At 41.9% G+C, this 12,445-nt stretch overlaps 1 protein-coding gene across 6 annotated transcripts in view; it reads right to left on the bottom strand.

Annotated features, from left to right (window-relative positions):
- cacna1bb (calcium channel, voltage-dependent, N type, alpha 1B subunit, b) overlaps positions 1–12,445 on the bottom strand; it is a 160,946-nt gene that overhangs the window by 84,948 nt on the left and 63,553 nt on the right. For all 6 annotated transcript variants that reach the window (XM_074617978.1, XM_074617974.1, XM_074617975.1 and 3 more), the window contains exon 7: positions 8,857–9,044. In XM_074617978.1, coding sequence (XP_074474079.1) covers positions 8,857–9,044 — 188 coding nt within the window. The remainder of the gene's footprint in view (positions 1–8,856; positions 9,045–12,445) is intronic.

Here is a 12,445-nt window from a genome sequence, read left to right as displayed (position 1 = left end):
GATCCCTCACATCTCAAACCACACACACACATATCTGAAAAATAAATGCAAGATTTGAATCAATATAAAGCAATATTATTAAAAGATCCCATCACTTGGAAAATATTGATAGGAGTTCCAATACGTGATTTGAATTTGATTCGAATGAGAGCAAATACGATATTAAGTGACGTGTACATTTCTTGCAGTGTTAAGCCTGAACATGACACAGCAGAGGTAATTAGGGGCCGAGTCTAATCTGATGGGTCGCCAGGAGAGACAGGAAATGTAATAAAATCACGGGGCATGAAGCGAAGATTGCCACATTATCAACGCTGAGAAACAACCTACGCATCCTACTGCTGCAACGGTGCCACTTCCCCGCTGACTATCTAAGAGTTGAAGAAGCATTCATTGTGTGAATCAGTTTTAGCCTTTGCTGTCTTTTGTAGATCACCGTCACGGCATTTCTGCTAAGAAAAGAGTGTATAGTGAAGACGGATGGGCATGGTGGGACATGGGAACATGTCAAGATGGTACCTGAGATTTGTGTTTTGAGGTTTATCAAAGTCTCTTCAGAGAAATTGTACATAGATAAGCCTCACTCAATATTTTTGTTTTTTATAAATCTTTATTAGATTTTTTAAAGTCCCAGTGAAACCTAAGTTAGAGCGTCTTTAGTTTCTGTACTGTGAGTATTCTCCAGTGAAACAGAATATTTGAAAGGACTGCTACAAAGCAGGCGAGCTTAGTATGATACAGAGCTACAGCGGACTGTGGCTTCACACACACAAACTCCCTTGTTGCTAAAAGTTGCAGACTGATTGATGGATTGATGGCATGATATTATTGGTTGAAATTGGATGGTACTAGCTTACGTAAGCACACGTCATATTTGTTTTGCATATATTGTTAAATAGGTGCACAATATGACTGGGGATGCGATCTAAAAGAGTTAAAAAAAGGCTTTTTTTATTTTATCTCGAGACCCTTGTTTACTGTAAACGGCATTTAACGTCCTCTGAAATCCTTTTACTGCAACAAATTCATTTTCAAACTTGCACTACTCAGCCCCAACTCGACACGCAATCGACACGTGATATAACTTTTAGGAGATTAATCAGACTTTGCATATAAGGTTACATTTACCTGACAAGGACCTCTAGTGGCGTGTGATTCATGACTGTTGCAGAACCACCTCATGGGAAGTGGTTCAGGGTGGATGGTGGTGTAAAAAAAATGTACGACCAATGTTTGTTTCCTGTTTCCTACCGACATGATCATGATCACCGCAGAGGGCCAGCCCTACAAACGCAAAAGTCTGTCAATGAGTGACTCTGGTGGTCTGATTGGTCGGCCGAGTGTTGGAGTTTCCTCATTGGCTGTTGCTCTTTCAAAAGGAAAAGGCGGGAACAACCCTTTATGCAAATGAGCCTGCAAATAAGTGTCCTGTTCACGAAACTTGGACCAAGCTGTCAAACTAGGCGATCTAGTTCTAAAATGAAACGAGCTTCAGCAGCGGCACAGCCTATTTCTTAAAATGTTTTCAGAAGTAGATTTTGGTGGATTGTTTAGATGGAATAAAAGAAAGTTTACGAGCAGGCCACCATGTTGTTTCCTGTTTGAAACGGCAAGCAGAAAACCAGGGACCAATCAGATGCTTTTCACGATAGCGTACGTCACTGCTTGAACGGCCAGTTGAGTGGAGCAGCGTGTCTCCTTAGTGTCCTCGCTGGACCTGGTGGATTTAACATTACAGACATGACCACTGACTATTTGTGTAACAATTTAGCCACAAATTCACAGACTGACCATACATGGTCCAGACATATATACTCGGTTTTGACCGAGTCTTGTTTTTATCCAAGCCATATTTCCTTAACCTTGACCAAAGCAGGACACAAAGGGACTCCAATGAGAGAATGATGTTGGAAGTTAGATCTGATCTAGTTGCTACCGGCTGGTGATAACATGGCAACTATATCTAAAATGGGATCTGAAGGTGAAAATGAAGGTGAACATGTTCTGTGCTGGAGAGAGATGAACGATATGGCATGTTCTGTTTAAGCCCAGGAGCAATTCAGATCATTTAGTTGTCATTTAAGTGCAAATGTTGAAAAACAATAGTGTACTAATAAAAATCATGGAGGGAAAGATAAAGCATGATCATGTCTTCAGTAATCTGTCTTCATATTAATATACAGTTTTCACCTTCAACACGGTGACGGTTATCAAAACAGTATACATTTTGTGGCTGCGGGAGAGGTAAAATCCAGGAAATGAGCAATAATAATTTGCAAGGATAATGATCATTATTTTTCTCTGTGTGAACTTGTGGATGCGTATTCCACCATAATCTGGCCTCCAACGTTCTGGAGTTGCATATTTGTAACATCCACCGTGTGATTTAGCTGCTAAAGACGACACTGATGGGAGGATATTTTGCTGGAGTCAAAAGCTCTGCAGCGGCTGGCAACATTATGATCATTAGCATAAGCTGAAATCGCTCTTCATTTGCACTCTCTTCTCCTCTTTCCCTCTGCTCCTTTCGTGATTAAAACATCAAGAAGGAGCGTCGACTCAGTTTGGTGACATTCTCTCCTTTCCGGGCTCTCTCGCTGGGTGTGAATGCTTGGATTTCATCATGTACCAGGACATGCTGGCTTGCTGGCTTCCACAGCACAACAGCACTTTGTCCAAAGAATAAATAACTCATTGATTTCAATGAGATTACAGTGTGGGTGTTGCAGGGTGTCTGGGAAAACAAAACAATACATAATCAACTAAATAGTTTGTTTATTATAATAATGCCTTCCAAATTGACCTACCGTACATGATGGTTACAATAACAATATATATGATATGAGCATTTTCTGATCTGCCACCTCTGTAGGTCATGAGGTACTTATCCATCGTAGGTGTTTACTTATAAAAGAAAGGCTCACCTAAAGAAAATGTATATCCGTTTAAGTGTACGCTATATTTAGAATATTTTCCGACGGCGAACTGAACTGAAAGTGAAACGGATCTATGTTTTTTGTCCTCTGACCCCGAGTCGGAAAGGAGAAGGAAAGAGCTGTCTGACGGCAAGATAGAGCGGTGAAAATATTAAAAATATAGAGTACACTTAAACCAATCTAATTTTTTTTAAGGTGAGCCTTTTAGGTGGCTAAAATACGTTTTGCTGCCGTCCCCGTCCAAAGCACTGTATTGCTTTGCTATGGTGCCGGTGCTCCTGTCTGTTTCTCCAAGCTGGAGGCACGCCGACTGTCATCTACTGTAGGTAATACACCTACTAAGGAAAAGTACCTCATACAACCCTACTTAAAAACATCCAAACTATCCCTTTGAGGTTTGGTTTAGGCAACAAAAATGATTTGGTTACGTTTACGGAAAGTGGTCACATTTTAAACCAACTCATGCTGACTGTTGCAAGGATGGAGGATACATAAAGTGGACTCTTGTGTCAAATCACTGAGGCCACCGTCCCCTAAAGAGGAGCTACTTCTGCTCCTAATAACTGCTTTCATGACCCATACCACAACAGGTACTGTACTGTTGTTTTCCTGGTGAGGAAAGTCTCTCGACAATCAAATAGAGGCAAATGCCTCACCGTGTAGACTATCTTGTATCTTGTATGGTACCAATTCATTCTAATAAAAGTTGTGTATCCAGTGCGTACCACAGACTAGAGTACTGTTAGTTTGTTTTTGCATTGTGCAGCCTACGACACATTAAAAATTAACGAGAGACCAAACCAAAAACAGCACTAAAAAACAGTTGGTGTGGGCATATTGTTACAGGTTCCGGTGACATCATTAATTATGAAACAGGAAGGCCAGTTTGAATAATTCAGTCCCAGGCCAAAAAACTGTGTTTCTGTGCTACTTCTGTTACTTCGTCTCTCACTAGCTTTAAATATGGATGTATTGCACTTCTTAACAGAATAACCAGGACTATTTGAAAATGAATGTTCAGTTGATTTGAATAGTTGTATTCAATATTGATGATGGGTTGTATATACATGTAGAATTAGGGCTGTCAAAATATCAGATTTTCACTACACGATTGTCGTGGCCAAGAGATTATGTTGCATTGCATTGCGGCAACAGTTGAGTCGGGTTCGACGGAGCCCTCTGGACTATCGTTGTACCAATGCAGTGGTATCGTTGAAATGAACAAAGTGTTTCTCTCAGTCTGAATTTGGCCTAAGTGTCTTTTCCCCCCCGCCTTTACACTGAGTTTGCGTCATGCACTTGAAAAGTAGCTTTTCAATTCTCTGCGCAGTTTTTCAAATATTAAATCTTTATGGTTTAAAAATGAAATTGTCTTCTTGTCTGATCGGCTTTCAGACTGGACTTCCTGGTTTTTGTATTTCACCTCATCACTGGTAACTGCAACAACACGCTCACACCATCAGAGGCATATTGTCGGTCTGAATGTGCCCTCATTGTCACCACTGCCTCCAGCTGAAGAATAACATGGCAGACAGCAGTGCTTCGTTCCACTACATCAGCTGCTGCGAGACCACAGGATCCGGGGCCGTGGTCTCGCCGGGGGAGGTGAAGTTATGAGGGAAGAAGGGGAGGGTGGGGGTGGATGGACGGCAGAGAGGAAGCAATAAGGGAAGAAGAAGAAGAGGGGGCAGGATGGTAATGACGGGGAGAGGTACTCTGCATTTTCTCTTGCTCCATTAGAGAGGAAGGTCTGAGCAATCCCCCTCTGGGCAGAGGTAGCGCAGTCATCAATCTGTGGGGTTAACGCCGGGTTACAGGAAAGTATATAATCGACAGAATAGAGTCCCCGCCTCAATGCTGTTCTGGCTTCATGATGTTTTAGACTTCACCCTCCCCCCCTGCTTCTGTAACAAGAATGCATCTACATTTGTAGACTCAGGATATTAATGCATGCATGGCATGCACGCACGCTCCACTGCATTCACACAAATACACCTATAGTTCTATTCCTCTACATATGGTTTCTCCTTTTATTTCCTTTGTTCAGCACATTCTTTGGGGAAAACTTTGAGGAACAACAGCTGAGATGGTGAGTTACAGGTACTTTGAGGAGGTGCCAACAGTGCTGCCTATCAAGATGAGTCAAAGAAATGTTTCATCACTTCATAAGAACAACTATATAACACAATAACCACCATTTACTACCACCTCTACAATGACAACTTCTTAACAATCAAAACTGTTGAAATGGGCATGTTGGACCAACAAACCCTGAACAGGTGTACAACAGGATATGACAACATTTGGATGAATTAAAGAGAAAATTTGACAGATTGTATATCCAATCAGTGTCGATGGTGAATGTACTCAATCAAAGCAATAAATTCCTCAGTGCGTGCTATATTGTTTGCGAAAGCTGTGTTCTCCGGCTGCTCGCGGTGCCATGTCGGTCATAATGAAACTCATAAGAGAAGCGAAGTCCCGACACTTCTGGTGGGCCACCATGGGACCCTATTTCTGAAATGAGCTGTAGTCAACGGCGAGAGACAAATAATTTTTTTATCCCGTTTGAATTGCACCATGAATCACATATAAGATGTTTGTCAATCAAAAAAGGTCAAAGGTCTGGTATTTATTGACCCACCCATCCTCCCCGACCTCCTCCCTACGTGGTGTTTGCCGCTATTTATATTTCCTGGTTCACAATTACGTGGATTACATACAAATTGATTTTGTGGGATATACACAAAATACAATGCATTACATGTCGTAGGTATAGCTACAAATAGTGTATGAGACCAGCTTGCACAGGCACAGTGGGTGCGTAACCATAGGCTTCAACAGACAGATGGTCAGCAAAGTGTTAAACTTCAGCGAAGCTCTTCAAGGACTGTGAAAACACTCTCCAATGAGCTCAACACTGTCTGCGTGTAGTGAAGTAAAACCTGAAGAGCAGCAATCAGGCAAATCAAAACAGCACCAAAATGTGTCTCATTTGCCTCAACGGGATGTGTGAATGGTCTCCACAAGGCCCTGAGAAATCTCTCCCACTTCAGCCAAACACCCCTTCATGCATGAAAAGGAAAAAATCTGAGAGTAGAAGGGAGACTACTGGATGGTGAAATTCAGCACCTGCTTGAATAGGTGGGCAGGAAGAGATACAGTACGCCACACAAAAAGACTGCTGCAAAAATAACTGGTGGATCAAAAGGAATGACTTTGCGCAGAAGGAAAAGAAAAAGACCCGAAATACAAAGAAAAAGCACCGGCTGAGAGAAAAGGCATTCTCGGATCACAGCAGCGTGGGTCTGCCTCGCTTACGATAATGAGTCAGTAAAAGCTACGGGAGATGTTTGGAGTGAGACAAGGATGAAGAGCAAGAAGAAGAAGAAGGAGGAGGAGGAAAGATGGCTTTGTAAATGGTTCACAATGTAGTGACAGCTAGCTGCGATCTCCTGGGAAAGGAAAAGATGAAGTAGAGGGAAGAGGGAGGAAGGCAGGGAAAGGAAAAGGAGAGGTGATTAGGGATGAAAAGAAGAAGACAAACGTAGAGGCAGGGAGAGTGAACTAGAAAAATGAAAAGAGGAAGACAGAGGAAGATTTAAGTAAAGTAAAAATGTAATGGATCCGGTATAATTGATCATATTTCACCTGAACATACAGCAACTGTCCCCACAGAGATCTTTGACTTTTGTTTAAATTCTTCTTCACATAAGGTCACAGCTCAGGTAGATTTTCATGAGACAATATGAAATATATGAACCCGTTTCAGCCACATTGCTCAGTCGTTCGTCTCACGCACATCCAGTGGAACAGATGCACTCCTATGCGTTAAGGCACAGCATTGAGATACACTTGATGTGTAAAAATACACTTTGGGCCACGTTTCCGCGTGTACAGCGCAAGTGAAATGCTAGCTGTTGCGCGGCCTGCGACGCCACATACGGAGGAGTGAAGCTGCTGATGCTCTGCTAACATGCTGCTCACGCTACATCTCCTTTTGTGACGAATATTACACAGACAAATTTGAAGTTCTTGATCTCAAGGTGTCCCTGCACCAGAGGCAGCTTTTCACATCTTCCATCACACTAGTCAACACTGGATATCTTTTTTTGGGGGGGACCTAGTTGTCTAAGACATAAACCACATGGCCGTAACATCTCTGCTTTGTGTCCAGCCGCATATTGTTACATGACATTTAGTCGCCCTCTCTTTCCATGTTTCCACTCATTCTCTACTCTATAAATATAATGCAAGGCCGTCGTTCATAATTGTACAAGCAAATGTGGAAAACTACAACATAAAATGATTATCACCAATTTGTGTTTTTAGTAGCTGCACTCCCCTTTTCTTCTTGTCTCTGTATGTTAATGAAGTGGTGTCATAAGCCTCACCAGTCTGGTTTGACTTCCAGGGCGTCAAATGGCAATTTAGGGTCAGTATACCCCTAGGCAATGGACATGGTATTAAGAGCGAGAGAGTCCGCTAAGGGCGGGTGGGAGGCGTGTTGGATTGGTCAAACAAACACAGTTTGCCTAATTTTCCGAGTTTTACAAATAAAACTAGCCCATATGTTGCTACTCAGTCCAACTTCTCAATTTCATCAAAACAAAATAATTCAGGATTTTTGTTCTGCATTCTCACAAACAAGCTGAGATGGCCCAAGAGCTCGCCAAAACGTGCACTGCTATGTCCCGCAAAACCATGCTCATCCGGGTGAAATACCAAGTTTTTAGGTAGTCTTGTCTTCTTTCTTTTTTGTGGAGTGTACTGAGACACTGACATGACATTTTTTAGTTCAGAATACGAAATACATACAGTACATGGAGACTAACACTGGACAGGTACAGTGTGTCCTGTGTGCCACTGCTGCTGCCTTACCATCCATGCAGAACTCAAACTTGACACATTGACACCCTGAAGTGGGCCTCTGTTTACCTGTTCACCATCTCTGCTTCAACATGCTGGCTTAACACACACACACACTGGCAGGATATCAAAGATGAAATAGTGTAAGGTTCGCAGGTTGGGTGTCATGTTTAAATTTATGAACCACTATGGAGAACCTGAGAGGGTAAACTGAATGAATATGACCGACTCCCTTCAAGGTGCCCTTCAGCAACAAACCGATCCTTCAAATGCTCCAGGGGAGCTGCTCAATGGCCACAGTTTTGTGGTTGGCAGCTCCCAGGTATGAATGTGAATCTTTATATGGATGTTGAGCACATGGGTGATGGAAAAGAAAAGTGTGTATTCTCAACAAAATCTTTCTGTGAATGAATTATGCATGGTTTTATGAGTTTAAAACACCCCTAGTGGTTCCCAAAGGCTGAAATGTTCATTACACCCAAACATATTAAAGTGATACATGGCAAAAACAACTTTATTCTGTTTGTTTAACCTTAACCTCCAGTGGTAGGGCTAACATTATGGCAATCTGCTCATTAGATAAATAGATAACTTGGCATTTTGAGGATGGCAGTAGAAGACAGCTCATTTCATACTGTGGGGCTCATCCTTGGAGAAGCATGAATATCAACAACTAATTTCATTCAAATCCAGTCCTTATTTTTCAAGACACATTGTCGTAGCCCAAAGTGTTGGACAGGGGAAAATTTGACCTGGCGGTGGCCCTATAATCATGACGAACCATCTTCTGATGACCATGAATGACCATACCAATTTGGCCAGTAACTGCTAGGATACTCTGGACCAAAGTGTCCAAAGACAAGTCGACTAACAAACACACCAACTAGCAGGAAACCCTTAAGCCCTGCCATTAGAGAGAGAAAAATAGCAGAGCAAAGATGATAAGATTGAAGATATTCATTGAAAACATGTGAGGAAAAACAGACAGACAGGAACCCAGCTTATACTACAAACAACAACATTCAGAAGTCTTAAGTGCACATAGACTCACGCTGTAGAGGATGTCCACCCAGCCCTCCATGGTGATGCACTGGAACACAGTAAGCACCGCAAACAGGATGTTGTCGAAGTTAGTGATGCCAAAGTTGGGTCCAGTCCAGTACTCTCTGCACTGGGTCCCATTGGGACACATCCTGGCCGGGGGCTCCAGACCACAAGGCCAGTCTGCTGCTTTCTCACCTGATCGACAGAGAAATAAAGAGAGGAAGGGAATGAGTTTGGATATGCATATTTACATTTTCAGGTGATTTAAACTGCTTCTAAAGTGTCTATTGGATGGATGGATGGATGGATGGATGGATGGATGGATGGATGGATGGATGGATGGATGGATGGATGGATGGATGGACATTCACTCTATTCATTCACTCTAAAACTGAACCTGCTACAACCTCTGAAAGGTTTCAGAGGGTTACGCCACTGGTTTGACTCCAGTGTCCCCAAATGCCAACAGGTTTTATGTGGGTCAGAACTGTAGCAGAGACAGCAGAGCAGCCAAAATGTCCTTTTCCCCTGCAACTTTCTCCAGCTGTCTCACGCTGCTCTGATGTGTCCCATGATCTCCTAACAATCAGCCATCAGTCATGCCGTTAACACTTCCAAAGGGAACCACCCAGGGACATCCATCACGCTACCCCGCCCACCTCAACTGGTTCCCATCAATAATGACCATTGACCTTCTAACCTTATCATGCAGCGTGTGGCTGCAACCTCATTCTGTCAGCCATTGCACAAAGCTTGTGACCATAGGTGAAGGTCGGTACAAAGATGGACGGCTGAATTTAGAGCTTTGCTCTGTGGCTTGGCTCACTTTTAAGCAACATGCTCCAATATCTGAGCTGAGGCACCGAGCCAGCAGCCAATATCACAGCCTCTCTTCTCCACGCAGAACATCTAGTTACTAGTACAGTTACTTAACAAAACATAAAAACATGCAGTTTTTATGGGTTCTCATTTGATTTCCATTGTTCGTTGTACACTTTGGGGAAAAGTTCTCTGAGCTAATTTTCGGCCTTGATGGTGCAGATGAATGTTTCTAGATGGTGCTAACTAGGGCTGCAGTCGACTAATTGGCTGTTTTGGTCTCAGTGGACTAAGATTTCTTTAGTCAATTGGTGATTTTTTTATGCTTTTTCATGCTGAATGACTTATTTCCAAGAAACTTATGAGCACATACTGTATCTGGTAAACACAAAACTTAAAGTGGTGCTTTTTTGTGATACTTTGTGGGGAATCGGTCGATTAAATTATTCGACTAGGATTTATGTGCAACAATGAACTATGAAATTTGATTTGACTGCTCTGCTGTGAATTTGTAAAAGATGTGTTTTCAGGCTTAGCGAGGATGTGGTCGAACTCAGCAAGATGTGTCCCATCCATGTGCTTGAGTTTTCAGGGATTACAAAGTGACAGAGGGATGAGGTACCAGAGTACATGGAGGGTGCAGAGAGTTTGTTTAAAGGATGTGCTGGCGCACATGTCAGCAGATGGGGATCAGAATAAAGCATAAATGTGCTGAGTATAACAGATGCCTTGTGCACCCAGACTTTCATGAGGGATAGTGCCACGATCACAAGCCGTGCCAAGTTTTAACGATGATTTGCAGAGCCAGATTGCACAGCCAACATCCCTCTGGTGTCACTCCAGTAAAATGTGTCCCTTTGCTTCCTACTGACAGGTGCTGTGTCAGCCGGACTCAGTGCTCACCGACGATATGGGAACACCTCTGGTCTCTATTTTATTCTACTGGGTGAAGTTCCTGATTGAAATGAATACATTTACAAAATAATTTATAATATTTTCTAATAATCCATTATTATATTTATTTTTTTAATTAATTTGTTCTATTGATATTTATTTTTTTAATTAAAAATGTAAAAGTCACAGTGAAAATTTCAATAAATTGGTTTAAATTGTTGCCCAATTTTGCCCAAAATTTAAAAAAAAAAGAGAAAAAAACGAAAACAAGAGGTTAAAACGTACCTTGGTGTAATGTGTGAAAATATGAATGGGCAATATATATATATTGTTTAATCTTGTTTTGGATGAAAATCAATCAAATCTAAATAAATGTCATTTTCTTGCATAACGTTCAGATCAAGGACATATTGTGGGCTTTCCATTGTCATGTTGTTGACAATAAACATGCTGCCATCCAATTCCATGTGCATGTGAACAGATTTATAGGAATAGGCATGAATATTTCAGTGAACCGGCAGAATTTCAAAGCGATGCACAGAGCAAGTGGAAAAGGGATGCCGGTGAATTGAAAGTACAGTAGTTTAAATACTCATTGATAATATAAATCTGCAGAAATTTTGGACTTTGTGGAGTTTGCCTATAATCTAATTAATGTCACAAGGGAAATTATCAAATTCAATCCTCCTCTTTAATAAAACTGAATTAATGGCTCATGACAAGACGTTTATTATTCATCTAAAGGCTAAAGTCTCAGCCGGGAGAATTAAAGAGAAGAAGAAACTATTTTCCACCACGCAAAGGACAAAGTCGCCAAGGTCTTGAATAAACCCTGAGCTCAAGTGAAGGGACAGCCAATGAATACACACAACACTAACCTGCAAACATACACAGACATACGGCACACAAGGTCTTTACCCAGCATTGCCTGCTTATGACTCACTCATTCATACACACACACACACACACACACAAACACACCCACACACGCACAAAAAGAAAAAATAACGGCCTTCATGTAGAAAGTTGTTATCAGTGCTGCTCAGCTCAATCAAACCCTGCTGTGTCTCTGTGACTAAAATAACTCAAACACACACACACGTACTGTACATTAGCAGGCTGTCACAACTGCTCACACCACTACGAGCATCCTGACTGGGTTGAAACACGCACACACACACACACGCTCACACACACGTATTTTACAGCTGGCCCAGCCAATACCCCTCAAGTCACGCCTTCACACACTATCTGACACCAGCAGAGGGGGAATAAAGCGTCTCATAGTTTCTATCACACAATGGGTAATTTTAGCCGAGCAGAATAATTGTGTTTTCTACAATTACTATAATGTTGCATATAATAATAACACTGTAATAGTAAGCTGGCTGTGACTTATCAGAAATGGGGTTTTGTTACTACTCAGACATAGGGGAGGCAGCACGTTCTCATTCACAGGGTGTCAAATAACGGCTGTCGGCGTTCGGTACCGCCAAACAAGGCAACCTTTAGCGCCGGTATGCTTTCCATTAACTACGAGGTAAACCCATCCACGGCAACAGTAAACGCACAGGGAAAGTGCACCAGGAGTGTGGTGACGTAGTTTAAAGAGCGAAAGAGACACACAGGTTGGGTGTGAGTAGAGGTGTATGGGTCCAACAAACACAAGGCTTTCATCCAGATGTTTCATGTCCCGTGCGTTAAATTTCACTTTACAATCAGCTGTTCGTTTGTGTCCTGTTTTCACAAAGTGAAATCACATTTTCACTGTAAAAAACATAGTAGCTTTAAGCCCAACATGTTGTTTTTTCCTAAACCTAACTAAGTGGTTTTGTTGCCTAAACCTAAACAAGTGTTTTTGTTTAATTCTCAACATTAAGCAT

Source organism: Sebastes fasciatus, chromosome 19, assembly GCF_043250625.1.
Source record: "Sebastes fasciatus isolate fSebFas1 chromosome 19, fSebFas1.pri, whole genome shotgun sequence".
Taxonomy (NCBI): Eukaryota; Metazoa; Chordata; class Actinopteri; order Perciformes; family Sebastidae; genus Sebastes; species Sebastes fasciatus.
The sequence above is the reverse complement of the archived record's forward strand: the minus strand, read 5'-3'. Positions and strand labels throughout refer to the sequence as shown.